This window comes from Amblyraja radiata, chromosome 22 (genome assembly GCF_010909765.2).
Source record: "Amblyraja radiata isolate CabotCenter1 chromosome 22, sAmbRad1.1.pri, whole genome shotgun sequence".
Lineage (NCBI taxonomy): Eukaryota > Metazoa > Chordata > Chondrichthyes > Rajiformes > Rajidae > Amblyraja > Amblyraja radiata.
Genome location: NC_045977.1, coordinates 15,770,611 through 15,788,931, shown reverse-complemented (window position 1 = coordinate 15,788,931; position 18,321 = coordinate 15,770,611). Strand labels below are relative to the sequence as shown.

Below are 18,321 nucleotides of genomic sequence, written 5' to 3'. Positions count from 1 at the left end.
ATCCTCCTCACAGTTCACACTGCCACCCAGCTTTGTGTCATCTGCAAATTTGCTAATGTTACTTTGAATCCCTTCATCCAAATCAATTGATGTATATTGTAAATGGCTGCGGTCCCAGCACCGAGCCTTGCAGAACCCCACTAGTCACTGCCTGCCATTCTGAAATGGACCCGTTAATCCCTACTCTTTGTTTCCTGTCTGCCAACCAATTTTCTATCCATGTCAGCACTCTACCCCTAATACCATGTGCCCTAATTTTGCCCACTAATCTCCTATGTGGGACCGTATCAAATTACGTTATTAAATGTTGTGTCTACCTTGTTTGAATTTAGAATAGATCTGTAAAAATGCAATATTTTAAGTATGACTAGAATTATTAATTCACAGAAATCAACATGGATGCTTCCATGCAAAAATTAACAATCCATCACATAGTGGGTTGCCCATGTTCTCATAGACTCTGTTCCTCATTTAAGAGCATGAGAAAAATGTTGGGGCCTGTTAGTAGTTCAAAGGTTTCAGAGGTCTTTTATTGTCACATGTATCAATTGAGGTACCATGATATTCGAATTACCATACTGCCATACTAAAAAAAAAGCAATAAGACACACAACTACATAAGAGTTAACATAAACATCCACCAGGGCGGATTCCCCACATTCCTCACTGTGATGGAAGGCAGTAAAGTCCAATCTTCTTCCCTCTTTATTCTCCCGCAGTCGGGGCGATCGAACCCCTCGCGTCGAGGCGGTCGAAGCTCCCGCATCGGAGCAGTCGAAGCTTCCGCATCGGAGCAGTCGAAGCTCCCGAAATCGTTTAACCAGGGACCGCGAGCTCCACAATGTTAAAGTCCGCAGACTCCTGCTGTTGGAGCTCCCATAGTTAATCCCCGACGGGATTCCAAATCGATCTCCAGCAAGAGGCCGGCAACTACTTGATGTCAGGCCGCAGTGTGGACAGAGATATGATACGAAAAAAAATCGCATCTCCGTCAGCGTAAGAGATTTAAAAAGTTTCCCCCAACTCCCACCCCCCATATAAAACAACCTAAAGAACTCTAAAACATACATTTAACACATACTATTAAAACAACAAAGAAGTGTCAGACAGACCATGGGCAAGGCAGCCATTGCTGGCGACACCTGATGGTTGATATTTATGTGCATCATGGGGAAAGATATCCATCTATCTATCTATCTTTTGTACATAGGGGGGAGCTTTCATTTAAAAAAAAATGCGATTATCATTGTGGGAGTGTGGGATAGGGGGGGAGGTTTCGTTTTTTTTTTTTTAAATCTTGATTTTCATTTTGGGGGTTGGGATAGGGGGGAGGTTTAATTTTTAAACAAAAACATTGCGATTTTCACTGGGGGGTGGGATGGGGGGAGGTGAGGAGTGGGGGAGCAGGGGGATTGAGGGAGAGGAGGGGGTAGAGAGGGAAGGAAAAGTGGGGGAAGCGAGGTGGGAGAGTGGGGGAGGAGGAGGGATACAGGGAGACGAGGGCAGTGGGGAGGTCGGGAGGAAGAATGGGGAGGGGTGGGATAGGGGAGAGGTGAGGAGTGGGGGAGCAGGGGGATAGAGAGATAGACAATAGACAGTAGGTGCAGGAGTAGGCCATTCGGCCCTTCGAGCCAGCACCACCATTCATTGTGATCATGGCTGATCATCCACAATCAGTACCCCGTTTCTGCCTTCTCTCCATATCCCTTAACTCCGCTATCCATAAGAGCTCTACCTAACTCTCTCTTGAAAGCATCCAGAGAACCAGCCTCCATTGCTTTCTGAGGCAGAGAATTCCACACACTCACAACTCTTTGTACAAAAAAGTTTTTCCTCATCTCCGTTCTAAATGGCTTACCACTTATTCTTAAACTATGGCCCCTGGTTCTGGACTCCCCCAACATTGGGAACATGCTTCCTGCCTCTAGCATGTCCAAACCTTTAATAATCTTATATGTTTCAATAAGATATCCTCTCATCCTTCTAAATTCCAGAGTATACAAGCCCAGCCGCTCCAATCTATCAACATATGACAGTCCCGCCATTCCGGGAATTAACCTTGTGAACCTACGCTGCACTCCCTCAATAGCAAGAATGTTCTTCCTCAAGTTTGGAGACCAAAACTGCACACAATACTCCAGGTGTGGTATCACTAGGGCCCTGTACAACTGCAGGAGGACCTCTTTGCTCCTATACTCAACTCCTCTTGTTATGAAGGCTAACATGCCATTTGCTTTCTTCACTGCCTGCTGTACCTGCATGCTTACTTTCAGTGACTTATGAACAAGGACCCCCAGATCCCATTGTACTCGCCCTTTTCCCAACTTGACACCATTTAGATAATAATCTGCCTTCCTGTTTTTGCCACCAAAGTGGATGACATCACATTTACCCACATTAAACTGCAACTGGGATGCCTCTGCCCTCTCACCCAACCTGTCCAAATCACCCTGCATCCTTATAGCATCCTCCTCACAGTTCACATTGCCACCCAGCTTTGTGTCATCTAACAAATTTGCTAATGTTACTTTTAATCCCTTCATCCAAATCATTCATATATATTGAAGAGGGGGGTAGGGAGGGGTGAGGGGTTATGGAGGGAGGGAGGAAGGGAGTGACTGAGGGTAGAGGGAGGGAGAGGTGAGGGAGGAAGTGGGGGAGGGGAGGAGGAGAGCGGAAAGAAGAGGGAGGGTGAAGAGGAGGGGGAGGGAGTGCTGGGGGATGAGGGGGAATGGAGGAGGATAGGGGTAGGAAGACGGGTGGCGAAGTGTCGTTGGGGGAGGGCTGCCGTGACTCGCGTCACAACGGGGATCTCTGGCGTCACAACAGGAACCCCTCAGCCGCGCCTGCGCAGTTGGGGGCTATGAGTGAGTGCTGGAATATTGTGTTGGGGGAACTTGGTCTAGCAGCTTTTAAAATGAGAAAGAAGTTCTGTGAATAAGGCAAAAGATTAACACTGATAGCAGTAAAGGCTGTTTCTGAGAAAGGAGGTAGGCAGATGGAATGGAGTATTCTAATTCCTAGGATTATTCTCCATGACACTGCAGGTATGTGCAAGAGGTTATCCAACGGGGTCGCACTTCTCTCAGGCCTGCATGTATTCCAGTGCTGAATGTGGTACCAGCCGTCTCCGACATGGATCTCTCTGAGTCAGAGTACGTGCCACTGCTGTTGATGTATTCTCTGTGATCCTAGGTTTAGTTATTAGTTTGTACATAGGCATTTAAATTCTTTTGTATTAGCAAAACAGATGTTAATTTTTTCTAGATGTTTTTGTTGTATATTTAGTTTTGTACCAGCTCCTTGAGCTTCAGATTGAGTTTGACTATATTGCTAAAAAACACCATTGGAGTTAATTGCTTGATTTAGTAACTGCACGTGAGAAAATGGAATGAGATTTATTTGTAGCATTCTCATTTATAGTGCTTCTTGCGAAAATCGTTTGGCTGTCATATACTAATTTTAGTGGCGAATCAAAGTGCTTCCAGATCTAGTGGCTTAGAACTTCTGTTTTTTTTAAATCTTAAACTGCATTTGGGAACCTTTTGAGCAATCTATTGGGACCTGTATTTGAAGTGAAATTATTGTTTCTTGGGGAAAAATTCCAGATCCTCAAAAAACTGTCAACATTTTAATTTCAAAATATATTTTGCTCATAAAATAATCAAATACATGCAATGGAAGACATTTGTTAATATTTTCATCTTAAGTCATGTTAATTCAATTAACATTAGGCACATAATCAATTGCTATTTTATAAGCAAGCCATTGTCAAATAATTTTAACACCAATTTAGCTAATTTTAGTGTGGTTCGGGTAGGGGCGGGTCTTGGGGGGGTGGAAGAACTGGCTGAAGAAGGGCCTCGACCCGAAACATCACTCATTCCTTCCATCCAGAGATGATGTCTATCCCGCCGAGTTACTCCAGCGTTTTGGTCTATCTCTCCTGGATCTTTTCCAGACTATCAAAAAATTATTGAAAACAGCGTGCGGTGTCAATATTCGAACCATATATGGTTCACTTATCACTTATCCAATTACAGATTTCTCTCACAAAAAAACATTTTAAGGAGCATATATGTCATACGATATACTGTCAAAGCTGACTGGGCAAATGTCCACCTTCCTGTCTACCGCTTGTTTCAGTGATGAAATTATTTCCCTGCTAAGGAATACTCAGGCCTAAGAAATACTGCCAATGGTTGCTGCCACGCAGTAGGTGGAATTGCAAAAATAATAGGACAACTTTGATCTGGGCACGGTAACCTAATGTTACAAAACATTGTGTTGTGCTTTTGCCATCTTTAAAGCCCTTTTTAACGATGAGAAATGCACTTTAAACTCATTCAGTGGTTATTCCAGCATGCCTACAGCAGCACCTGCAGCATGCGTAATCTACTGCACTTGTCCAGGACTGGGATATAGGCTTTCATCTGCTTGGGCTGCTGATTCCACTGTGGAGAAGCAGGCAATGTTATTAGGTGAGGATCCATTGGATTGAAAATCAAACTGTAGTTCTGGAAATCTAGAAAAGGCTAGAAATATTCAGTTGGTCAAATTGCATCGATGGGAAGATAAATGGTTATGTTTCAAGTCAGAAGCACTTCATCAGATCTGAAAAAGAGACAAAAGATTGTACAGCTGCAGGGAGGGTGGGGGTATGGGATGTCACTGACAGAGTAAAACCGGGTTGCCCACAGGGATAAGCTGTACATTTATTGGTCAATGAATGAACACGAGCATTTAGAGAGAAAGAACAGTGTGGCAACTACCAATAGTTGCCAAATGTAACTGCCAGTATCAGTGACCCTCATGCAATGGCTGTTTGGGTTATGGAAATGAGCTTTTACAGAGTTCACAAATCACTCCTCAAAAACGTGTGATATGGAATAGAATTTACTCTCACGAAATCTGTCCGGAGGATAATTCATAAACCAACACACTTTGTTTCCATTAGTGTTTCTCGATGGGTAGACAATGCGACTTTGTGTTATGGAAAATTAGGATGGAGTCCAAGATTTACTACATAGTAAAGAGTCCAAGATTAAAAATGAGTTGTTTAGAACAAGGGAATTAGAAATGGTCAAAATGTCAGAACTGCAGCGATGGTGTTATGGAAATATGTGAAAAGGGACAGGATCAGAGAAGAAAGGATGAAAACATGGTAGGAAGAAATAGGTTTAAGGTAACAACCAGCTGAAACAATGGATCTACCAGGCAGTCCTACGTGTGGATTTTGGGTAGGCTATAGAAGAGGGCCGCATGAGACTCGGATGAGACTGGAAGTTGTGGAGGAAAGATGACTTGAGCAAATTAGTTTTATGACTGGCTGGGTAGCAACAGCTGTTTTTTGCCAAATTGAGTGATGTCAATGATGGGGGCATGAACCAAAGGGAGAGTTGCCACCCGGCCTTGGCAAGGTAGAGGTCAGTTTTCCAGACATTAGATCCACCTTTGTCAGCGAGTTTAATATTGGGGTGGTATTTATGAAAGGGAAGTCCTTGTATCAGTGATGATATATTTTTGATTCTGGGAAGGTGAGTGTTTGTGGGGATCCCATCATTAGCATAGGGTATTAATTATGTAAACATGATGAAACTGATTATTTTATCATTCAAGGAACTTAAATTTTCAATGTTAATGGTTTAGGTCCTAACATTTAACTGAAAATTGTGAAAATCTCAGTTTTTGAGAAGCAGTTTTACAGTGGGAAATGATTTTGCAGCAATTGTCTGGCAATAAATCAATTTGCAATAAATGACAAATAACTACCGTTCAGTGATTGTCAAACTCAATTTTGTCTGAATCCAAAGCAAATTAAATTTGAGAGGCATTTTGATAAGCTAGTAATTTTGATTAACATCTTTTATATCTCATTATTTAAGCAATTTTCTAGTTGGTTTCTTTGGCTAATAATATACGTTGTCACCTTTTTGAGCTCTGCTACTTGCCTTGTTGCTGTAGATGCTTTACCAATGTTTTATAACATGGATGAGTGAAAGAAAGCTCACTGATCTTTTTCTCCCATTAAAGGCATAAACCGCAGAAGAAGTCAGCGAATGGTGTTTCTCAGCCTGGTGACAACATTGTGGTGGCCTACTACTTCTGTGGGGAACCAATTCCATACAGAACATCTGTTAAAGGGCGTGTGGTCACATTAGGACAGTTTAAGGAGCTGTTGACTAAGAAAGGGAATTACAGGTATGTTTTCCAAATCTGAGATTTTTGCAGCATTGAAGGTAAATTGCCGACTAATTATCCCAATGGAAGTACCTTAACAATTTCAGTTAAAGTATGTGGGGAGGAATGAATGGTTACTGAAGAATGACAATTGGCTTTCTCAAAAAAAGAACTTTTGAAAATCATAGCTATAGGAATTTGGGTGTTTTGAATATATCCCTTCAGAAAATTATCTGCCTGGATTTGCAGATCAAGGGTCCTGGTGTCAATGATGTTAGCCATATCTTTTGTGCATTTGATTTTAAGTAACACCATTACTGCTAATAGAACAGTACAGTCAATTGGTTCCTGACGTCTGTAGTGAATGTGATACCAAATTAATCTCCTTCACATGCTCCATATCTCTCCATTCCCTGATATTCATGTCTAAGAGCCTCTTAAATCTTATTGTATCTGCCTCCACCACTAACCCTGGCAGCGTGTTCCTGGCACTGATTGTATGTGCGTGTGTAAAAAATCATTGCCACAGCATATCTTTTGCACATGCCCCCCTCTGATCAAAATGCTATGCGCTCTTTTTTTTGACATTTTCACCTTATGGTAAATGGTTCTGACTACCCTGTCTGTCTCATGCTTTCCTCATCTTCTGCTCCAGAGAAAATAATCCAAGTTTGACCAACCTCTCCTTATATCTATTACCCTCTAATCCAGGCTGCATCCTGGTAAATCTCTTCTGTACACCTTCTACAAGAGCCTCTACATCCTCCTGTCTTGGTAAACAAGATCTGCAGGCAATATTCCAAATGTGGCCTAACCAAAGTTTTATAAAGCTGCAACATGACTTACTCACTCAATGCTTTGACTAATGAAGGAAAGCATACCACAGTGCATTCTTTATCACTCTATCTATTTGTGTTGCTACTTTCAAGAAGCTATAGGCTCGGACACCAAGATCCCTCTGTATATCAATGCAGTTAATAGTCTTGTCATTAACCCTATACTCCTTGCATACAACCTTGGAAAGTGCAACACCACATACTTGTCTGGATTAAGGTCCATCTGCCCTTTCTCCACCCAGATCTGTAACTGATGTATCTTGCTACATACGTTGACAGCCATCTCTGCTGTTAGCAAATCCACTAATCTTTGTGTTGTCTGCCAACTTACTAACCAAGCCATCTACATTTTATTTTTTCCTAGGCTGCCCAACCCTTTACATGACTCAGGCCCACTGTCCATCCAGCCAAAGCATCTTAATTGGCTGCTTTATTGTGTTTGAACTTCATATAACTGGAAGTCTTGAAAACATAATTAAGCCTATTTCTTCAAGAGATAAATTGCAAATAAAATAACTCCTCAATATGTACAATTGTATGCAAATTTATGTACCATTAATTTTATAAGAACCATTGTCAGGATCTCTGTCTTCATCAATTGGACTATGAAAATCAAAAGCTTCATTATTTCTTATCTGGCCATTAAATATACTTTTTGCAATTGCAATATTTCATGCTCTTTAGCGTGTTGTCCGTGTGCCAACACATCAAAAGTCCTTTAGAAGTCTGTGATGAAGTATAATATTCTAAATAGTAAGCTGATGTGAATCAATTAGCCTTGAAAGCTTTTATGATGGTGGCAGCACATGTACCACTGACAGAATACATTACATTGCCTGCAATCGAGAGCATAATCCAGTCTGAGAGTTAGCTGGTCATGCTAAAACCACTGCTATTGATGGATTCAACTCCATTTGGTCGAACCTCTTCCACCTCTGCAGAATTTTAACAAACAGATCAAGTGGGCCCCGGAATCTCCAGAGAATGTTTAATTTGTTTTAGTAATGTAGTCGTGAAGTTGGATAATTTGTCTTATGTATATACGCCATGATGTAGAAAATAGCATTGTTTAGAGGAAGAAAATTACAAAAGTAAAATCAACCCTTGACATTTGTAAACTGCTGTCTCTTATTTCTAGTCTAAGGATTTGCACTTGAAATTGTCTGATTATAAATTGCTAACCATGGCATTTAATTGATTTGCTTGCTGTGCAGGTATTATTTCAAGAAAGTAAGTGATGAATTTGACTGTGGGGTGGTGTTTGAAGAGGTTCGTGATGAGGAAGCAATTCTGCCAATTTTTGAGGAGAAAATTATTGGAAAAGTAGAAAAAATCGACTAAATGCAAGCCAGCCATGAAGAAGAGTATGTAATGGTACAAGAGAACATTCAGCTGCTTGGAGTATTTGAAAATGCATTACTGGAGGTCACAGTGGTTAACTGTGGAAAATGCATCAACCTGATATATTAAGGCTTCCAACTCTCCACAGGGATATTTTACAACTGCTCGTTACAGCAGAAAAAAATGGTGCTTTCAACACCAAGGTCTGCCAGTGCAGTCCTTTCAAGGGGAATGTTTGCAGCATTATCAGTATATTTCAAACACTAAGTGTAATGTAGCATTGTAAAATTGTATTAGAAATTGTAATATGAAACTGTTTACTAAAGCTGCATATTTTTGATATAATGTAATCTGAGGAAAATAGCATTTTTAATGTAACAGTGCTCTTATGTTATTTTAAAACATACATACAGGTACTTGAGCTCACCAAATGTGTACAGCCATGTATTAATAGATATTTTGTCCATATTTCAAACCATTGGTAGGTGTTTCTCTACTTGTAGAATTGTTGATTATCACTAATTCTACTGGCTTGTCAGGATGATGCCCATCAAGAAAGTTTACATAGAACCTTTGAAATTACTGCTGTATCGGCCTTTTTCACAGGGGTATGTTCTACTGTTTTGCACGACCCAATCGGAATGTGTATGCCAGGGAGCAATTGACTGGGAGCATTCCCCCACTTCCCTTTCTAATGAGTTGCTAGTACCAGGCATTAATGGCTTTGGTACTTTCTAATTTCTGCACGTTTTGGTTCACAGCTGTATTTTGAAAGTAAAAACTGAAATCTAGCTCATTTGTCCCAAATTCTCTCTACGAACAGCTTGAATGGATTAAATTTCTGTTTTATTTATTGGGTTTCAGCATGAATTAGAAGAACACTGGTATTGATTTTGTTTGCTGACTCTAGCACGGGTTAAATTGGTTGCAATATTTTGATGTTTATTATTGTCATGTGTACCGAGATGCAGTGAAAAATGTTGTGTGCTATCCAGGCAAATCATACCATACATGAGTACATCAGGTAGTGCAAAGGAGAAAATGAAATGCAGAATATAGTGTTCCAACTCCATAGAAAACAGATAAATTGCTAGGGCCACAATGAGTTAGATTAAAAGATGGGGAATTCATCCTTGGCCTACAAGAAGTCCATTCAAGAGTCTCAAAACAGTGGGGAAGAAGCTGTTATTGAATCTGGTGGTACATGCTTTCAAGCTTTTGTATTTTAAGCCTGGCGGGAGAGAGGAAAAGAGAAAATGACCTGTGTGTGAATGGAACCTTAATTATATTGGCTACTTTCCTGAGGCAACGTGAAATATTAATGGAGTCGGTGGGGTGGGTAGGTGGGTTTGTGTGATGAACTGGGCTGCCTACACGACTCTCTGCAATTTTTGCAGTGTTGGGCGTAACAGTTGCCATAGCAACTGTGATGCATCTGGAGAAGATGATTTCTTTTGAGCCTCTGTAGAAATTAAGTCATTGGAGGCATGCCAAATTTCTTTAGCCTTCTGAGGAAGTAGAGGCATTGGTATGGGTTCGCAGCCATCGTGTCAATGTGGTTAGACCAGATCATATTATTGGTGATATTTACACCTTGGATCTAAGCTCTCAACCATTTCAGCACCATTGATACGCTTTTTAAAAAAAAGTCCCCAATCTTCATTTCCAGCGTGAAACTGGTAATACATCCTGACAGTCGTCATTTAGTTTTTCTTTAAACCACCTACCATGCTGTCAGCACTGAATTCACAGATTGCAATGTGATGTGCGGCTTTGCTGCCCCTGTTGCCATGCTGACACAAGTGCTTGAAGTTGGCCAAATTAGTACAGCAATCAGTTCAAAGTATCTGGGAAAAGCTTAAAATATGACATTCTGTAAAAGAAGACATTGTATTTAATTTATTCTTGGCATACACAATCTTAACAGTTTAATAAATTGCAAGTTAGTGTCTGGAATATATTTGATTGTCTTTAAACTGGCAACAAACAGCTGTGAAATAACACACATTCTTTTCATCTGGGCTCTTGCTCTACTATTGAAAGATTTAAACTGCCCTCAGCCAAAATTTAAGATACTGCTCTTGGGAACAAAATGAAAAACTAGCCAAGCTGTTATTTTTTTTGATGTTCAGTAATCATTCTTCTGTAACTTTGGTACTTAAGGAGTCACTTTCTTCCCCATAGTAAATATTATGCTATAGTTCATTGGTGCCCAATTTCAATTGTGCATTGTCGCTGCCTTTTTTCAAATTGTTTATGAATAAAGTTTGTCTGTGAGACAGTTTGTCCCAGGAAATGAAAAGGCCTATACAGTAAAGGTTACTGTAAATGTGATTTATCAGGTTATTGAGACTAGGAATTGCGAGTAAAATTGTCTTTTCACCTGTCAAGTCTCATTCTGTGTTGGCTGATTTAGGACAGAACACCCGGAGGGAGGAATCCCTGTTTCTCCTCTCACAATGGTCAAAAGGGCATGAATTATGATTTTAAATCTTCATACTGCAAGTTGGGCTTTTACCACCTATGCTTATTTATAGATGTAATCAATTTGTCATGCTGTTGTCTCGCCCACATCCATCCCCTCAGTTCAATTTACTGCCATTTGGCTGTCTAAATTTATAGAAACTACGTTTAAAACTAATGAGGGATATTCATTCTGTTGCACAGAAATGATGATCAGTTACAAATTTTCCCAAAATCAACTAAGTCTAAGGAACAGTCTAAAACATCATACTTGTGTTTCTGAAAGGTATTGTGTAAATAAAAGTACATCACAGAGTGCCTTTTATATTCAATGCTGTTACCTGTCTGACGCTATGTGACACCCCCCCGGCCCCCCCCCCCCCCCGCCTCCCCCCAATGACGAGGAATAGCTCTCCTCATCCAGGGATTTGCAGTATGATTTTCTCCTGCATTTGGTGTCCAGCGGGATTTTTAAGTGGCCCTGCATTCACGGGTTTTGCATTTCCCTTTTTTCTAAGGGTTTCCATTGTAAATATGTACATTTTCTAAAGATGTCTTCAAGTAGCAGCACGTCAGAAGATTTAGTTACCTGGTTTCAGTCATCTTTCAGTGTGCTGACTTGTACAATTATCTTTTAAAAGGTACTTGGACAATAAAGAAAAAATAAGTGAATTCTGTGTTTGTTGTATCTGTATCTTCTGTGCTTGATTGGAGCATATTGATCATAATTTTGCTTTTTTAAACACCAATAGATAACATTTGACCAACAGTCCAGAAACCTGGATTAATGATCTGAAGCCGCAAGTTAAAATCTCATCATGTCGGCTAGGAAATTTAAATTTGCCATTAAACAATTCTGGAATAATAATGATGGCATTAGTAATAGTGATAGTGAAGCAGGGTAAATAGTGTAAATAGGCATGTAGTTCAAAAGTCAAATTCTCTACTTGGCACAGGCTATGTAACACTGTCTGGTCGGACAGCAGGTAGGGATGGACAACAAATGTTTTTGCCTTGCCTTTGAGCAGATTATAGGTAATAAAACATTACGTGACCTGATATGGAACTATTCCCACAATGCAATTCCATCGGGCTTGGATCATATGAACTAGAGAGACTGGACTTCAAAACATGGCGTCTCTTGCATGTGGGCTCAATGGACTATTTCTGTACACTTGCTAATTGAGGATGTGCTTGGGTATGGAATACTGTACTGGACCATATGTAAGAGAATTATTTTGCTACGCATATGGACATGTGACAGTAAAAGCACCAATGAACCATTGAGATGTAGCCTGATGATGATCATCATCATCATATTATTATTATTATTATTATTGGAGGAAATGAGCCAGTGACTTTTTACTACTTTTAAAGAAAGCAAAATGTCAATTTAACGTGGTGCAAATTGCAATAAAATTGGCGTAAAGTAAAGCAGAATATATGGGTGATGTTAGTGCATTATTGCTGATATCACTACATATCAGCTTTAGACAAGTTAGAAAATTAAGCACAAAATTTAGTATTTAGGTTCTTTTCCCCCTCACTATGTATTGTCATTATGAATATTGCTGATATTATTGACATTTTTTGATCCCTCAGGCTTTTCAAATAGTGTAGTATTACTATATAACTGAGGAAATTTCCACTCTTAACCACTTCTAAGATAAGTTCAGTAGCAACAAACTGGTGTGGAACTAAAATTGCGTAAACCAGCCCAAGAAGTACAGCAGGTTGCTCTCTGAAGCGTGTTATAAGGTTGAAGCACATCACAAAACAAATTGCTATGCTGCCTTTAACAACAATTGAATACATCCATCACTAAGAACTTGCTTTTTAACAGTTTTAATAGCCAATGTATTTGAAGAGTAGTTTAGTTTAGAGATACAGCCGGGAACAGGCCCTTCGGGCCCACCGATTCCACGCCGACTAGCCATCACTAACACTATTACTGTACACTGGGAACAATTTATAATTCTTACTGATTAACGTACAAACCTGTACGTCTTTGGACTGTGCAAGGAAACCGGAGCACCCGGAGAAAACCCACAGTCATGGGGATATCATACAAACTCCATACCCAGGATCGAACCCAGGTCTCTGGATCTGTAAGGCTTCAACTCTACCGCTGCACCACTGCTACCCTTTACACTAAATGAATACTGTAATCTCAGCAACAAACCAAGTGGAGATATACTATATCCAGGTGATTTTAGAAATCATTTCTACAAATTTCTCATCACTTCCGTTTGGACCTGGATCTAACCGACTGCTTGTCCCTACCAACCTGTTATAGATACGGAAGACTGAACAAGCTGACATTTCATAACCGTGTTCTATGATTGTGCCACAGGCACTTTATCCTATGATTGCATTTTGGCCTTTAATTTGTTTTGCTTTTTAGATACAGCATGAAAACAGGACCTTTGGCCCACCAAGTCCATGCCGGCCATCAATCACTTGTTCACATTAGTTCTATCTTATCCCACTATCTCATCCATTCACTACACACTGGGGGCAGTTCACAGAGGTCAATTAACTCACAAACCTGCTATGAGACGTCGGAGAAAACCTGAGCATACGGAGGAAACCCATGCGGTCGCAGGGAGAAAGTACGAACTCCACACACGCAACTCCATCCAGTATTGAACTCTGGTCTCTGGTGCTATGAGGCAGTGACTCTACCAGTTGCACCATTGTGCTGTCCCATTTCTATGATGTATGCAAAAGTAGGAAGCAACAACTAATCTGAACACATCAAACATTTATAAAATTAGACAAGAAAAAAAATTAAGTTATATAATTTCCTCTTTAAAAACTAGGTTCTTTTCTTCACTATCATGGGATCATCAGCTTGAGACGGTTTTGTATTTCAATACGGTTGAAATTCATTATCCACCAACTTGGGCAGTGTGAATGCATATTAATAGATTGGATGACTGGACAAAGTTGGGATAATGAATCCACTAGAAGTTATTTATTTACTGTAATTTGCTCTCAAAAGAAGAAAATCGTGTGCTTACTACATGGAAAAGTAGAGATAGTCAAAGTTCCATAAAGATGTGGGCCACAGCCATTTTGGAGAATATAAAGAAAACCCAACTGAATGCTGTCCTTTGTAGCCAGAGAACTTAAGTTAAATTCTGCAATAATTACACAAAGTCCTCCTAACCAGTCAACAGAAAGACAATACATGATTACAATCGAGCCATTTACAGTGTATAGATAACAAAACAAACTGCTACACTGTAGCCTTTAACAAGTCATACCTTACATATAAAATTACTTCCTCAGTGTGTCCTGCAAATGTCTTAGACAACATTATATTGGAAAGGGTGCAAGGTAAAATAGAAAAGATTAGCATTTAAGTTACAGCAAAATGCAGTGCAATTACTGCATTGCCTTTTATTCCAAAACCATGGTCATTGGAAGCAGATAAAGGTGAAAACCATGAAAATGCTCATGTGTTTTGTCACCAGAACAAGTTCAAAACTAATTGCTATGATAAGTGAGAGCTACACTATGCTTACCTTTAGGCAGCAGTTTCTGACCAACCACTCGATTGTCAACCCTAATAGTGGTTCATAGATGTCCTTAGTTGTGGGACCAGTGCACTTTACATCCAGGCCAACAAGCTAATGCAAGCATCATGACCCTCTTTGTTTGAATTGGGTTGCCGATGAAGTAAGGTTACGAACAGGTAAGTTATTTACCTTTTGTTTCTAAATTAATTCTAAAAGTCGTCCGCAGGGTTGTTTTAAAACTTTGATAATAGGAGATTTAAAACGAGAGTGGGTCAGCTGGTAGAGCCGCTGCCTCACAGCGCCAGAGACCCTGGGTCTCCTGACTTCGGGTACTGTCTGTGTGGAGTTTGCATGTTCTCCCTGTGATCATGCGGGTTTGCAGGTTAATTGGCCTCCATAAATTGCCCCTAGTGTGTAGGAGTGGATGTGAAAGCGGGATTACATAGAACTAGTGTGAAAGGGCAATAAATGGTCGGCTTGGACTCGGTGGGCTGAAGGGCCTGTTTCTAACGCAGTATTTAAGTACCAAGAACAAAATGAATGAATAGACAATTTGGCCCTTGCAGTTTTTGCTGCCATTTACCAAGCGTCACTGCTTAAAATGTATTCTTTGCTTTTGCGTTCTGCTTGCACTATTGGTTGCTACTCTGGAGTGGCTGGATTTTGCATTTAGTTACTCAAACCGAGATGCCACACACCATCGTACAATGTTCTTGTATTCTTGCAATACTTAACATCTGCCACTAAGTGGCAGGGCATTTCCATCAATAATCCAGAATCTGATATCAAAATCCTGTGCTACAGCAATTATTCTGGGTTTGTATGTTTTGATTCATTAATATGCCGGTGATCCTTTTTAAACAAAAAGATCACAAATCCTAGAACATTTTAAAGGGAAAAAAAAAACTTTGTTGGCTTATGTGTTCAGATCAGTAAGTACTAGACGCAGTATGTAGAACAGTACAGAACAGGATAAGCCCTTCGGCCAACAATGACTGCGCCAAGTAATCTCCTCAAAAATCTTGATCAATTTATTAAGATATGAGTTGCCGCACACAATGCCATGCTGAATATCCCTAATTATCCTATCCAAATGCGATTAACTTGTCCACACTGACCGACATGTCCCATCTACACTAGATATGGGCCAAACGCACACAAGTGGGACATCTACATGGGACATGTTGGTCGGTGTGGGCAAGTTGGGTCATAGACTCTATGACGCTACATCCCGTCCCAAAGAATTCTCTCCAATAGTTTCCCTACCACTGAAGGCGAGGCTCACCGACCTACAGTTCCCTGGATTCTCTCTACTTCCCTTCTTAAATAAAGGAACAAAGGTTCTTGAGTCTTCCCAAGCCTCACCTGTGGTTTGAGATAGTAAATGTACAGATGATGGTCTCCCGGCAAGAGATCCAGCCATCTTAAATTAAGGAGATCGATATTTCAGGACAAATATGAAAAGGAATTTCACCGAGAGGATAGCAGATCTTCCTTGTCCAAAAGGGCTGTGAAGGTTCAGTTGCTGGGTATATTCACCACATGGATAATTCCACCATCAATTTTCCAGCAACTGATGTTCCGAACCTTCTTTAATCCAGACAAAATTATGAGAGCGCACTTGAAATCTCCCCTGGAAGTCCCCCTGAAAATGTTGTGCCTAGGCCGGGTGAGGTGGCCGATCTCAACTTCATCAGAACTTCTATGGCCGATCGGAGGGTCGAATTTGCCCCCTGTGACTGCGATTCTGGAACTCCGGCCTGGCTGGAGCCGGCAAATCTATTCCCATTGGCTTGATAAATGTAAAAATTGTCCAGTATAAAATTGTCCAAGTTCCAGTACAGTCCTTGGTGGACTGTTCGGAAGGTATATGGTAAAAGGTCCAAGGAACTACAGATACTAGTTTAAACCAAAGATATCAGGGCTGCCAACTCTCACGCTTTGAGCATGAGACTCACGCCCTCAAGCAAACTCTCACGCCCTCACGCTGATCAGAAATTTCTCACGCTCTGTGGTGAGAAATTCTGTGATCAACAAAAATGTCAAAACTCGGATAAACTGCATGGTCCGCGGGTGTTGGAGAGCCGGGGCTGAGGGAGGGATGGAAGCAGCGGGCGGACACAGATGCGGGGAGCTGGGGCTGGTGAGTTTGCACGGCTGACGAGTATTTGCGCGGCTAGCGGATCGCTCGCTGCAGCTTCGGCCATGGAGCGCTCCGGACAGTGCGAGTGTCCCGGGCCGTCGGAGGCGTAGGAAGCGTTGTGCCGCTGCCGCGAGTCTCTGTGCCGAAGGAACAGACTCTCAAAGGGAGGGGAGGTGGAGAGAGAGAGAGGGGAAGGAGACAGTGGGGGAGAGAGGGGTGAGAGGGGAGAGACAGAGGGGGGGGTGAATGGGGAGAGGGGGAAAGAGGTAGGGGGGAGAGTGAGGTGGGAGAGGGGGAAAGATAAGGGCAGGGGGACGAGAGGTGTAGTAAAAGAGAGTAGGCAAGATGAAACGGAAGATATATGGTGTGGCCCACGCTACCCGGCGGAGGAAGTCTGTACGATGAGAGTTTGTCCTCTCTCGTTGCTCTCCCTCGCTTGGATTGTTTGCTGGGTAGCGTGTCTCTCGAGTGGTTCGTTCTCTGTTTTGGCCTCTCGGAGAGGGGGGTTAATGAGGAGAGACAGTGCATTCCTGGAAGACAACCGGTTGGCTGCTGGAAAGTAATACCAAGCACTGGCGTAGATACGGTGGAAGATTGTGGACTTCAAATGGGGTGGGTTGGCGCAAGCATCCTGCTTGCCTGTTAGATTTTCACTTACTTTAACTGCAGGAAAATGTTTCCCGATGTTGGGGGCGTCAGAACCATGGGTCACAGTTTAAGAATAAAGGGGGGGGCCAGTTAGGACTGAGATGGAGGACAAACTTTCTTCACGCAGAGAGTTGTGAATCTGTGGAATTCTCTGCCACAGAAGGCAGTGCAGGCCAATTCACGGGATGTTTTCAAGAGAGAGTTAGATTTAGTTCTTGGGGCTAACGACATCAAGGGATATGGGGAAAAAACAGGAAAGAGGTACTGATTTTAGATGAATAGCCATGATCATATTGAATGGCAGTGCTGGCTCGAAGGGCCGATGGCCTATTCCTGCACCTATTTTCTATGTTTCTATGCTTGAGTATATGGCAATAAAACTCGATCACTTGATTTTGAAGCATTCATGCATGGTGGAGGTATAATGTAGTCATAGAGTGATACAGTGTGAAAACAGGCCCTTTGGCGCAACTTGCCCACACCCGCCAACATGTCCCAGCTACACCACCTGCTTTTGGTCCATACCTCCAAACCTGTCCTATCCATGTATCAGTCTAACTTTTTCTTAAATGTTGGGATGGTCCCTGCCTCAACTACCTCCTCTGGCAGCTTGTTCCATACACCCATCACCCTTTGTGTGGATAAAGTTACTCCTTAAAAAGTTACCTCTTAAAAATACTTCATAAAAAAAACATTGAAATCATACTTCTACAGTGCACTAAAACATGATTTTAATACATCAAATTAAAAAAAGTTCCTACCCTTGGAGGGGGGACCCCCTTCTTCCACACCCTCTCCCCACTCGGTTGCTCCACTCCCTCACCGGGTACCCCCAAGGCCAGTGATCAGTGATCGCACAGCCTCCCCCCCCTTTCAAAAACGCTCCAATCCAATTTAAAGCATATATATTGTATTCAAGTGTAAGTTAAAAGACTCGCTGCAGTATGCTCCATATTGCACAATTCCACCCCCCTTCCACCCCCCCTTCCACCCCCCCCCCCCCCCCCCCCCCCCCGGTCACTACGCTCCCTCGGGCTTGTTCTCGCAATTTCTCACTCCCAACAATGTTGGCAGCCCTGAGATATAGACACAAAAAGCTGGAGTAAATCAGCAGGACAGGCAGTATCTCTGGAGAGGAATGGGTGAAAAAATGTGACCCATTCCTTTCTCCAGAGATGCTGCCTGT

General features: G+C 41.7%; 1 protein-coding gene across 2 annotated transcripts in view; it reads left to right on the top strand.

The window, feature by feature from the left end:
* axin1 (axin 1) overlaps positions 1-11,492 on the top strand; it is a 136,946-nt gene extending 125,454 nt beyond the window's left edge. The window contains exons 9-11 of one of the 2 annotated variants that reach the window (XM_033040475.1): positions 3,048-3,155; positions 6,034-6,201; positions 8,231-11,492. In XM_033040475.1, coding sequence (XP_032896366.1) covers positions 3,048-3,155; positions 6,034-6,201; positions 8,231-8,357 — 403 coding nt within the window. In that variant the 3' untranslated portion in view covers positions 8,358-11,492. The remainder of the gene's footprint in view (positions 1-3,047; positions 3,156-6,033; positions 6,202-8,230) is intronic. The other variant, XM_033040476.1, reaches the window with a different exon arrangement.
* Positions 11,493-18,321: the final 6,829 nt, after the last annotated feature.